Source organism: Pituophis catenifer, unplaced genomic scaffold, assembly GCF_029215685.1.
Source record: "Pituophis catenifer annectens isolate HBS135680 unplaced genomic scaffold, rPitCat1.0.hap2 SCAF_2, whole genome shotgun sequence".
Taxonomy (NCBI): Eukaryota; Metazoa; Chordata; class Lepidosauria; order Squamata; family Colubridae; genus Pituophis; species Pituophis catenifer.
The window spans coordinates 82,874,318-82,886,574 of record NW_027256882.1 but is presented as its reverse complement, the minus strand read 5'-3'; the positions used below and the strand labels follow the sequence as shown (position 1 = coordinate 82,886,574).

General features: G+C 41.5%; 1 protein-coding gene across 1 annotated transcript in view; it reads left to right on the top strand.

The window, feature by feature from the left end:
• The first annotated feature begins 2,867 nt into the window (after positions 1-2,867).
• The window catches only part of TWF2 (twinfilin actin binding protein 2), a 72,533-nt gene continuing 63,143 nt past the window's right edge, over positions 2,868-12,257 (top strand). The window contains exon 1 of the mRNA XM_070937054.1: positions 2,868-3,207. Coding sequence (XP_070793155.1) covers positions 2,868-3,207 — 340 coding nt within the window. The remainder of the gene's footprint in view (positions 3,208-12,257) is intronic.

Here is a 12,257-nt window from a genome sequence, read left to right as displayed (position 1 = left end):
ATCACTGTGTATTTCTTACATGAGGTTTATTTTTATTTTCTTTCGCCAACCTCTGGAATACCTCCTTATAAAACTTATACTCCTAACTTTAGAGCAGTGGTTCTCAACCTTCCTAATGCCACGACCCTTTAATACAGTTCCTTATGTTGTGGTGACCCCCAACCATAAAATTATTCCTAAAACCATTGAAAATATGTGTTTTCTGATGGTCTTAGGAGACCCCTGTGAAAGAGTAGTTCGACCCCCAAAGGGGTCCCGACCCACAGGTTGAGAACCACTGCTTTAGAGTAACTATATGCCTTTTTTCTGTTGAGTAAATGCCTCTTCTGGAAAAAAAACATGAGATATCAAACTACTGAGAGATATAAAGCATAAGGTATGAGTTCTGAAGCACTATTGCTGAAAAGAAAAACCATATAAAATTGGGCTGTCTGGAAATTTACAATCCACCCAAAGTATATTCTATTTTTATTCCATGTAATTTTATTCTACTGTTCTGTAATCTTCCAACCTGTAATCCCAATGTGTGTTTCTTTTTGAGTTACCCAGACTCTCAAACTATAAACACACATAGACACATACATATGAAGCATGGCTAGCCACTGATTATTACAGCAATACCATTCCAATAATAGTTGTTACTATATATTGTGGGAGGGTGAGAAAATAAGGCTAGCAGAGTTACAGAGTTTTTAAGTGCGCCTTGAAAAACATTTCTTAAATAAACCTTTACCTAACTCACTGTTTTAGACATCTTTCTTCCAAAAACTACCGTCATGAACATATATTATGTACCACTATCAGTGACTACAACAGAGAATCTGAAAACAAAAAACTGGCAGCTACTGCAAATATTATCCTGTCTTTGCAGCCCACTCTCCCCAATGCTTGTTACTCTCCCTTTGCAACACAGCTGCAATTAACAGTGAGTTTACCTGAGAAGGTAACATGGGTTGGCTGCCTTGCTAGTTGTCACTGTGATGCTTTGGAAGAAAGTAATCAGGAGAAAAACATCAAAGCCAGTGAGAAGCAGACATTGGGAGTCTTTGGAAGATGGGGAACAACAGTGGGTGGGTGGGTGGGTGGGTAGGAGAAATATAGAGACCATAGGAAAATCTTTGCCAGCACATATTGCTATGGTAGGTGCCTTATTACCTTATTTTCCAAATTGGGCATCTTAAACTATGTTTTATATCCCACAGCCTACATGTATGCATTGCAAGGCAATATTGCAGCACTATAAGCAAAGCAGCTGTTTTTCAAACACACAATCTACTAAACTTTTAATGGAAGAGCATATCCCAACTGATCTTCCAATTTCATCCAAACCGTTAAATCTGAAAAAAAGGCTTCTGTTTTCCTACATATTTTTTTTTATTTTTTACATCCCACCTTTATTGTCTCAAAGTTGCTTTTTCAAAAGGCAACTAGACTTTGTTTTTCCTTGAAGATGTTTTGCTTCTTATCTAAGAAGCTTCTTCGGTTCTGACTGGAGGATATCCTCCACCATTCAGTCAGAACCAAAGAAGCTTCTTCATCCCACCTTTATTATTTTTACAAATCAATACGGCAAACATATCCAGTACACTCTTCTGCTCCTATTTTCCCCACAACCACCACCCTGTGAAGTGGGTTAGGCTAAGAGAGAAAAACTGACTTAAAATTACCCAGCTGGCTTTCATAGCTAAGGCAGAACTAGAACTCATGCTCTCCCTGTTTTTAGCCTAGTGCCTTAACCATTAGCTCTAACTGGCTCTGGAGTTTATTTCTGAATGCCTTGGGCTGTTACATTCTGCAACTTCACATACAGGCTGTTTGCACAACAGGCCATTGTTAATTTAACCACTTCTTCAATCCCATGTCTAGATTCAAAGGGAACAGTATTTCTTAAACTAACCTTGATTCCCACAACCAACTACACTAAGATGTGAGTGGTTAATTAGTTACTCACTATATGATCCCTCCCTCCCAAGTAAATCTGCAACTCCACAGTCATACATGAGAAATTCAATGAAATGTGTGATTCTTTTGAAAGGCAGGCAGGCAATGTGTGGGTGGGTATACACCTTCAATTCTGGCTTCTGGTGACTGCCTGGACAAGTCCCTGCAGCTTTCTTTGGCATATTTGAGAAGTGGCTTGCTATTTCCACCTTCCTAGGGCTAGATCAGGGGTCTGCAACCTTAAACACTCAAAGAGCCATTTGGATCCATTTTTTACAGAAAAGAAAACATCGGGAGCCACAAAACCCTACCCGTGCCTGACTATTTCTTGAGCGGCCATAAAACTAGCATATGTAGTTGAATTAAACGTTCTTATTTTCTTCTGAACTTTTCTTTTCTTGGATTTATCCATGGTTGGCCTACCGGGGGTTGAAAAGCTCAATAAATCATGTGTCGGCGGGTGTCACACATTGGCGGTTCTGACACATATTTTGAGTGATGGAGCCACAGCAGAGGAGCAAAAGAGCCACATGCTGCTCCAGAGCCGCAGGTTGCTGACCCCTGGGCCAGGGCTAAAAGTAAGCCCAATGTTATTCAGCTGGCTTTGTGCATAAGATTCAGGGTCTTCCAGTTTCTAACCTGCTGCTACACCAAACTGACTCTCTTCATCAAGCAGAATACAAAGATATATTTAAAAAAAATTGAACGTTATGAAATTCTCAGCACAGGGCAGCCCTAATAGGAACCCACTTTGAGATGTAGAAGCACCTCAATCTGGGTTTCTCCTGCCTGCCTTTTCCAAACTGTTCCTCTTCCTTCTTTTTTCTCTGAATGAAACGGTCCAGCAAACGGTTCTTCTCAGAACCGCTCAGAAGGGCCAAGCCATTCCCTGCCACATTATTTCAGGCGCCAGACTTCTCGGGCGGATGCTACTCTTCCTCTTCCCTAAAGGCCAAGATGCGTCCCACGCTGAAGCGCGTTTCCCACACGGCGGAGCTCTCGTTCCAGATCCGAGGGCGACAGCAATGAATGGAGGCCTCGCTGCAGCGCCGCCCCTCATCTCGGAGAGCGGCTCGCTTGGCGACACGCTCGGCCTTGCCTCGGGCGGCTCTCGCCCAGCCCCGCCAGCTCCAGTCAGCAGGAACCCGGAAGCAGGCGGTGCTGCAACCAAGCCGTTTCCTGCGCCAGAGTCGGAGACGGGGCTGAGCTGCGATCTGGTAAAGCGGAGCAGCTGCGGAGCCATGACTCACCAGACCGGCATCCACGGTAGGAAAACGGGGAGCCCTGGGAGGGGATGGGGTGGTGGTGGTGGTGCTGCTGCCACCTTTTGTGCCGCCCCGGAGCGCTGCGCTCCGAAGCCTGTCGCCAAGCGGGCCGCCCAATGCCGCTGCTGCCCATTCATACCGGTTCCCCCGGCTTTGCCTTGGCGGCTGGGCGTCCCTCTCGTGCAAACCTCCATTCTTCTGCCCTCCGGCTCCGTTCCCGATTTGGGGTCGGAGAAAAGGGGCTCTTGACACGCAGCTCGGCCTCGATCGTTCAGACGACTCTTCCTCCCGGGTTGATCCCCTTGGTCTTCCCCGCCTGGAGTTGTGACCCATCTGCCTGTGCGGTGGGGATGGGAGGCTTTTCGAAGCAGTGGGGGCACCTTTACAATGAAAAGTAATTCCTAGAAATCTCGCTCGATGCTGTGTGGGTGGCCGTGATTGCCAAGGATACCCCACAGCGCCCCATATTTTTTTCTTACATCATAGTCACCAGCAAGTATCCGTTTATTCAAGGGGTTGTCTACACCATTTATTTGAAGGTAAAAGGCATCATCTCCTTAGCCCTTGCTCATCCGGATGTTCAGTGATCCTTCCTAGCTTGTCATTCTACATATATGCATACATTCATATATACATACATATACACATACATACATACATATTTATTATCTCTTTTAAGTGTACATTTCAGATCTGAACAGAAGGTTCCTTCTTTTATTTCATGCCTTTGGGTGCAGTTGCTAATGTGGGAATGTGGGTACTCATGGCATTTCTCTACTCTACAACGGATCTGAGATGTGGCAGCCTGTTCTGGTTGCTGCTGTATAAATCACCTAACATGTTGGCTCTGCAGTGTGAATCATAATTGCCGGAGCCATTTCCTTCACCACATGGAAGCAGCTCTATGGTTTTACAGTACGTCTCTGCTTCCTTGTATCTTTAGCATCCAGAGGCTAACTCTTAATCGGTGTCTTTCTGCATGCTTGGGTTTTGTTGAAATGCACCACAGAATAACTGTGCTACAAGAAGTAACTATAATTAAAGATTTGAGTTGGAAAGCTGTCAGAATGGGATTGTATCACTACAGTAAATTATACATGTATCAGCTGCACAAATCAAATAGGGGTGATTATATATATATATTTTTAAATTTTATTAACATAAACAAACATAAAACACAAATACATGTAAACACTTATACATTAACAAAGAGTCAATCGACTAACTTCTAGAAAACCTTCGCATCGGTGATTAATGTCCATTTAACCAATTTTCCTTAATCATACTATTTACAAATTCACTTGCTTATACCTTAATATATTCATTGAAGTTCAGCAGTATCTTTCTACAAACATATTAACCATTTATTTATACAATCCTACGGCTCATCTCATGTATCTATTTCTACAATTCTTGAGTTATGTTCTCCTAATGTCCTATGTTGTTGGCCCTATCCTTCTTTCTAACCATGTGTACCATTTTTGCCAAACTAAATAAAAGTCAGTGTTCTCTTTATCTTGGAGCTCTTTTGTGAGCCTATCCATCTCTGCGCATTCATTTATTTTTGTTATTATTTTTTCTTCTGTTGGTATTATCTCGGATTTCCAATTCTGAGCGTACACTATACGTGCCGCTGTCAATATGTGGATGGTAAGATATTTTATCTCCTTGGTACACTGTGGTGTAGTCATTCCAAATAGAAAGAATTCTGGTTTCATTTCTACACTTTGCCTCGTTGTTTCTTTGATTATTCTCTTAATCTCTTGCCAGTAGTGTTGTGCCTTCCTGCAAGACCACCAGAGATGGTAATATGTCCCCATTTGTGTCTTGCACTTCCAACACATTGGTGATGTGTTTGGAAACATTTTAGCCAAACGTGCCGGAGGAAGGTGCCATCTATAAAATATCTTGTATAAATTTTCTTTGTATGGAATCGACAGTGTCATCTTATAATTTTCTGCCCATAGCTTGTCCCATCTATCCAACTCTATATTGTGACCTATATTTCTTGCCCAGCTTACCATGTTTTCTTTCACTGTTTCCTCCTCTAATTTATACCTTATTAAATATCCATAAATTTTAGATATTATTTTCTCATCTGTGCCTTTTAAAATTTTATCTAGTTCACTTGGTTGGCTTTGAAAATCATAATGTCTACAGTAAATTATACATGTATCAGCTGCACAAATCAAATAGGGGTGATTATAATTGGCCTGTCCTGAACCCCTCTCCAGCCCCCACCTCCACCCCCCCAATGGCACATCTTTATCTTGCTTTAACTCTGTGAATTTTCAGTTTACAGTGTCAGTCTACGGGAATACATATGAGGCCTAGTCTAGCTGTTCATAATTCAGTCTCTAGATTTAGACAGCACTTTTTCAGTAGTTGGAAGTGTTGCATGCTGCTAATTTTAAGTGCATTACATTCAAACAGCACAATCTGCATAAATGGCTATAACCCAAAAGAGTGAGAGACTGATAGCAGAGCAGCAAAAGTGCAATTTGATGTAACAGGATGAAGCTGACTTGCAAGAACTGTGTTTGAAAACCAAGAAAATATCTTGTGAGTGAGTGGTAGGGCTCAGAACTTGTAAAAGTAGCAGTATTGCTGGGCAGTGCTTAAACTACAGTAAGTTACATACTGGATTGACTGAATGGCTGGGTGAATTGCACATCTGCATTTTCTCTGAAAGAAAGAACAATCTCATGGATACTGATAGTTTAAGCTTCATTAGCAATAATTATGCTTGTTACAATTTTCTAGGCTTCTTGGATTTGATAAAGTTCAGCTATTTTAAACAATCTCCTTTCAGTTAGGGTAGATTTGGCAAGATTGCATTAATAACAATTTAAGGTCTATTCATAAACTAGCAGGCAAACACGGAAATATGCAACTGCTTTCATCACAATACAATATACACATTTAAATAATGATTTTATTCCAACTTTCTTCCAAGGATCTCATCTATTCATGTTTTTGTCTCCTATTATGTTATCCACATATCAACCTTCTAGGGTAGGTTTGACTAAAAAGCAGTGGGTGATCTATACTTACCTAGTAAGTTTTGTGGCTAAGTTGAGATATGAATTTGAACCCACAACTCTATTTCTAGTTCAGAAACATTCATTGTGCCACTTCATTATGGTTATTAAATGTGCACAGGAACATTTGCTTGTCAGAAGGCTGCAAAAGGTGACCACATGACTCCAAGACATTGCAACTATCATAAGTATGAGCCAGTTGCCAAGCATCCAAATTTTGATCACATGACCAAGTCACTTTTTTCAGTGCTGCTGTAACTTTGAACCGTCACTAAATGAACAGTTAAAAATTGAGGACTACCTGTATTAATATTAAAGTTTATGTATATAGTATCTTTGCAGCTTATTTTACAGTATTGTATCACAAGAGAGGTATATGTGTTGTTGCTATGTATGTTAGGAAGAACCGTGGCATGTTAGTATGTGGTTTTTGTCCTGAAAACGATTTACAGCTGTGTTGCTTGGGCTGGGCTTGCTCATCCCTGATCTGCCGTTCATTAATTATTTACTTCGGTTTTTATGTCATTTCAGTCTTTTAATCAGCTCAGTTTTCAGTTCTAATAACTAGGATGAAAATTCTAAAATGGTAAGCAATAGCATCATACTTTAATCAATAATATAACACAGAATAATAATAATAGCAAAACATCAAATGATACCTATGGACCTTCTAATAATCTGGTGTTGCCTTTCAGCCCCAGGAGCAGCTAAATTACAAGTCCTCTCCTTTGCCACAAGCCTCAAACAGCCTTCTGATATAATAATAATAGGGACGAAGACTTAATATCAACTTGATGTCATGTAATCAAGCAATTGAAAGAGCTAGCTGCTTTTCTGACTGATTTTCTCCTAAAACTGAAATAAGTTCTTGCTATTTCTCTTAAAGGTTTTCCCATTTTTTAAAAAAATCCTTATCATCTCTAGAACCAGTTTGGCGTAATGGGAAACTAGTAGGCACCAGGCTAGTAGCCTGGAGACTGAATTGTACTCCTGCCTTAAACACAAAGCCAGCTAGTTGACTTTAGGCCAGTCACTGTGTCTCAGCCCTAGGAATGAGCAATAGCAAACCACTTCCAAAATCTTGCCAAGAAAATTGCAGGGACTTGCCCAGACAGTCTCCTGAAGTCAACCATGACTTGAAAGTATGCACACACAACGTATCACCTTATACTATTTTCTGTCAGAGTTTATACTATGTTCTCATTAGGAAAAGGGAATCTCTTTTCACCCTTTTTTTCACAAATCTTTCTGTGGTCAGTTGTGCCTCTGTTAAGATTAAGTGTTGGGAGAGAGTTTGCCACTTGCATGCATGCAAAATATGATAGCTTTCTGTAGTACTCATTCTTTTAGTTCATCATGATCACTGCCTTGGATTAAATCTAGTTACAGATAGTCCTCAATTTACAACCATTTCTTCAGTAACTGTTTGAAGTTATATCAGCCCTGAAAAAAGTGTCTTATGACCAGTTTTCACTTACGACCATTGCAGTATCCCCATGGTCGTGTGATCAAAATTTGGGCACTTGGCAATAGTTGCACTGTCCTGGGGACATGTTATAACTATTTCTCAGCTGGCTTCGACAAGCAAAGTCAACAGGAATAGCCAGATTCGCTTAATGATTGCATGATGCACTTAACAACTCAAGTTAACAGTAGCAAAAGGTCATAAAATGAAACACAACTCACTTAACAACTGCCTTGATCATCAAGGGAAATGTTGAGCTCAATAGTAGTCATAAGAGCTACCTGTATTTGCCTCTCCTCTCTTGAGAGGAGATTGCTTCTGAGACAATTGTTCTATGGCACAATCATTTAGAGCAGGAATTGTCCGCCTTCTTTTGCTCATGGCCCCCTTCTGAACCCCCTTTGCTTTTGTGACCATAGCCTCTCCATAGTTACTATGGGGAGTGGCGCGTGTGGCGTCACCCGTTCCTCTTCCGGGTTTCTGGTACACATACGCATGTGGCGATTAGCTAGTCTTTTTGCATGTGGCAGTGCCGGAAACTAGAAGAGCTGGTCTTCGGTTTTCCTGCGTGAGCATGCATGCCGGCCAGCTGATTGTCGCATGCACATGCGCACCAGAAACCTGAAAGAGTAGCTGGCTGAAACCGGAAATTCATTTTTGGGCGTGTGCATGCGCCCTGGGCAGCTCCTCTTCCGGGTTGCAGTCCAGACGCAGCTCTACAGATAAATGTAAAATCAAAGGATGGATGCAGTGATTGTTCCATCTTCTAAATATTTGTTTTTTAATCCTCTTTTCATGTTATTCCACCTGGCTCTTGGGTCTCTTAAGAGAAATACACAGAATGATACTAGTTTCATTCTAGCTAAATTAATCAAGCAAATGTCAGGTTCCAAGTAATGCACCCATCACAAACCGAACTCCGAGGCATTCCGTTTTCTCAAAGAACAAATTTATTTAGATACACCATCTTGGCACTAACTGGTAAAAAGCCAGTATTAAAAACTCCCAGGCTTTCCACCCACTATAAGTAAACATTTCTCAATTTTTCAAAACAATAGGTCACACTGTCCAACAGTGTGGTTGACAGTTGGTTACTTGGCAACTTCTCTCCTCCTCCTCTGGCCAATCAGCCGTTGGAATGTCTCTGACTTATCAGCTAGCTATGTTGTTTTGGCTGAAGATTCCATCCACCCCAGGTCTCCCCACTTCAGCTCCAAACTGTGTCAAACTGAATTCATGAGAGAATAATCCAGGATACAAATAATCCCACAACCCAGTAAAATTCAGGTTTGACTGGCTGCCCAATCCCCTCAAATGAAGGAACATCTCTGCAAGAGACAAAGCACAGTAGGGTTAGTCAATACCATTAGCTCCCCCTCCCTCCCCTGGGAGGCCCCTTTGGTTTCTGGGGGTACTTGTCATGAAATGCTTTACCAACCTATCTGCACTCACCTTCCAACTCTTCCCAGGTGGGCTCAGAAAGCGGGTATCCCTTCCAATATATTAAGTATTCCAATTGACTCCTCTGCACTCTCGAATCCAATATTCTGTTTATCTCATAATGAGTCTGACCCTCGATCACCATGGGTTTAGGGGGTGCCCAATCTACTGGTCGGACTTGTGAACTCTCTGTCGGTTTCAACAGACTACTGTGGACCACCAGATGTACCTTCCCCAGCAACCAGGGAAGTTGAAGTTGTACCGTGACTGGGTTGATCACTTTCACTATAGGGAACAGCCCTACGAATTTAGGACCAAGCTTTTTTGAGGCTAGTTTTAATCTCATATATTTCTTGGACAAGTAAATCCTACCCCCCACACCTTAAACTCCAGTTGGGAAGACCAGTGCTTGTTGGCCTGTTTTTTATAAGCCTTCGCTGCATCGCTTTGTATTCTCCCATGCTTTCTTCAGCGATTCCATTCACTCAGCTTGCAACATAGAAGAAGGTGACTCTCTGGGGAGCTCCAGCTTGGGGACAAACTCTACGCCACTGGTCATTTGGAAAGGGGTTAGGTCGGTGCTACTGTGCAGAACATTGTTGTATGCTACTTCAGCAAACGGCAGTAACTCTGTCCAGTCCGATTGCTGATAGTTGATGTAACACCTTAAGTATTGCTCCACCATGGCATTAGTCCGTTCTGTGGCCCCATTTGTCCTTGGATGGAACACTGAACTAAGCCCTTACGAGGACCCAATGGCCCTCATGAACTCCCTCCAGAACTTAGCAGTGAATTGGACCCCCCAATTGGAGATGATCCTGCGGGGGACTCCATGCAACCTATAAATATGCTTGATAAACAGGTTAGCCAGCTTCCGTGCTGACGGGAGCCTTGGCCAAGCTACAAAGTGGGCCTGTTTGGAGAACAAGTCTACAACAGTCCAAATGACCATACTTCCCCCACTCTCAGGGAGCTCAACAATGAAATCCATAGTTCAACTTTCTCATCCGGATCTCCAGTTTTAGGACGGTGGGTAGGTTGATCAAACAGCGGGTGCAGCCCGTGTCGATTATCGCCTCTGGTGTGGGGCCATTGGCAGGGGGCTCTGGCAGCTCTACAGGCTCCTCAGCTAGCTGTCGGGGGGCCACTTGCTGCTCTGCCAACCTCTCAGTTGGCCAGGGGAGAGTTCCTCTCAGCCCCCCCCCCCCCCCGGCATCATTTTCAGTGAGGAATCGTCTGCCAAGTGAGCGCCTTTTTGGTTGGGCCTCGGCTTGCGCTTGGAGAGTGACACGGGTTTGATGGCCAGCTTTTTTTCACTATCGCTGCTACTTTTTAGGAGATCCCTGGGTTTGCTTTCCCAAATAGAGTTCTGCTCCTTCAGGCTATCCAAGGTAACTTGATTGGTGTGTGAGGCAGGGGAACTCCCTGAGGTGGCTTTGGATCGCTCTGTAAACCAAGAATCTTATTCTGCTTCTTCAACTAATTGCCTTGATTGGAAGAAACATTCTTTGCTGTAGGGTGAGTTCTAAAAATAATTACTGTATAGCCAGAGAGTTTAATTCTTAATACATATATTTATGTGCAAGGCTATCATTACATTATATTGGAGCACCGTGTAGCCTTTTATTTTTACTTTTTATTACATGCTTGTGGAGATCTTCTCAAAACTTTGCCTTCTGTACTAAATTGTAATTATAATCTATTGGGTTTGTTCTCATGGATTAGTACTCCACTGATATTACCAAACTATAATATAACAAGTATTCCACTGTGGACGAGTAGAGAAATTTTTAATACGAATCTTAACCCAGAGTTTACACCTAACATTTATCTTTACATATGGCAAATCATACAAAAATTATTGCAATTTAGCATGACATTATAAATAGATAAATCGAATAAATAGAAGTTAGATTAGGTTGTGACTATAGATAGTTCTCTTACTTGCGTGACTAAATAGAGAAGGTAAATCAGCAAGAATCAAATGGAGTAATGCTGATGTGAAAACTGGAATGAATCTGAGTTAATCCAAAGAATTAACTCATTTGCCATCTCTTCCTCCTCTACAGCCAGGAGAAAAATTATGCTGCTAACATTTGATTTTTCTTTCTACTAATCCTCGTTAGTTCTTACGTATGGACCAGAAATTACAGTTTGCTTCATGCCTGTCTCATAATTTGTTATTTGCAGTTGGCTTGATTAGAAGCAGATCAATTTGTTGGAACAGGATTCCCTGTATTTTTTTTTGCATTAACCAGATTTGTGGAAAATGAAATTAAACTCAGTGGAATCTCTCTGAGAGAGCAGGCATGGAGAACATACTAGCCCAGTTCAAGTTGCTGCTTATGCACATAGTTCTAATCTGGGCAAAATTATGGGTAAATCAGAACATTTGTGTGAATGTGTTTCTTATTCAAATACGTTAACTCAACCTGCTGTTTCATGTAGGAAATAATTAGTTTTGATCCCAAGCAAAAGTGTTTCTGCTGTTCATACCCTGTTTGATAGTTTTGTGCTTATACTGGCAAATTGCCCTAGTGAAGCCTTTTGGATAAAAGCCACGAGTCAAATCCTGTTCAAATATTATTATGCAAACAAGTCTGAAGGAAAACAGAAGTGAAGCATACTGATTTGTTCCCTTTTTACTTCTTTTTCTATAGCTGTGAAATGCTCAGAAATTAGTTTTCTGGGATATCTGTACATTTGCATATTTGAAGTAGTGAATCATCTGAGCACAGCACTGTGCGATGTTTTAAGGAAGCGTGTTTTTAAAACTGTTTACTAGACAGATTGAGCTAAAGTAATCCAACAGGTTGAATGACCTGCACAGTAATGCTTCAAAATATCTTTTAATAAATTTGCCTTTTCACTGGCTTACTTTAGGCTGATTGTCCAGCCTGTACTAATTGGGACTGAAGTTGCAAAGTCATGGTGATGACTGATGATGCATCATGAAGGGATTCATAAAATTCTAACACGAAAAAGAGTAAAAAGAACTTAGCTCTCTTCTGCCCAGCACCCATTTAAATATGCAGAAATGATGAGTCCTATATTATTTGGAAACCAACTGAAGGCCACAGGCCATATATTCTACATGATGGAGTT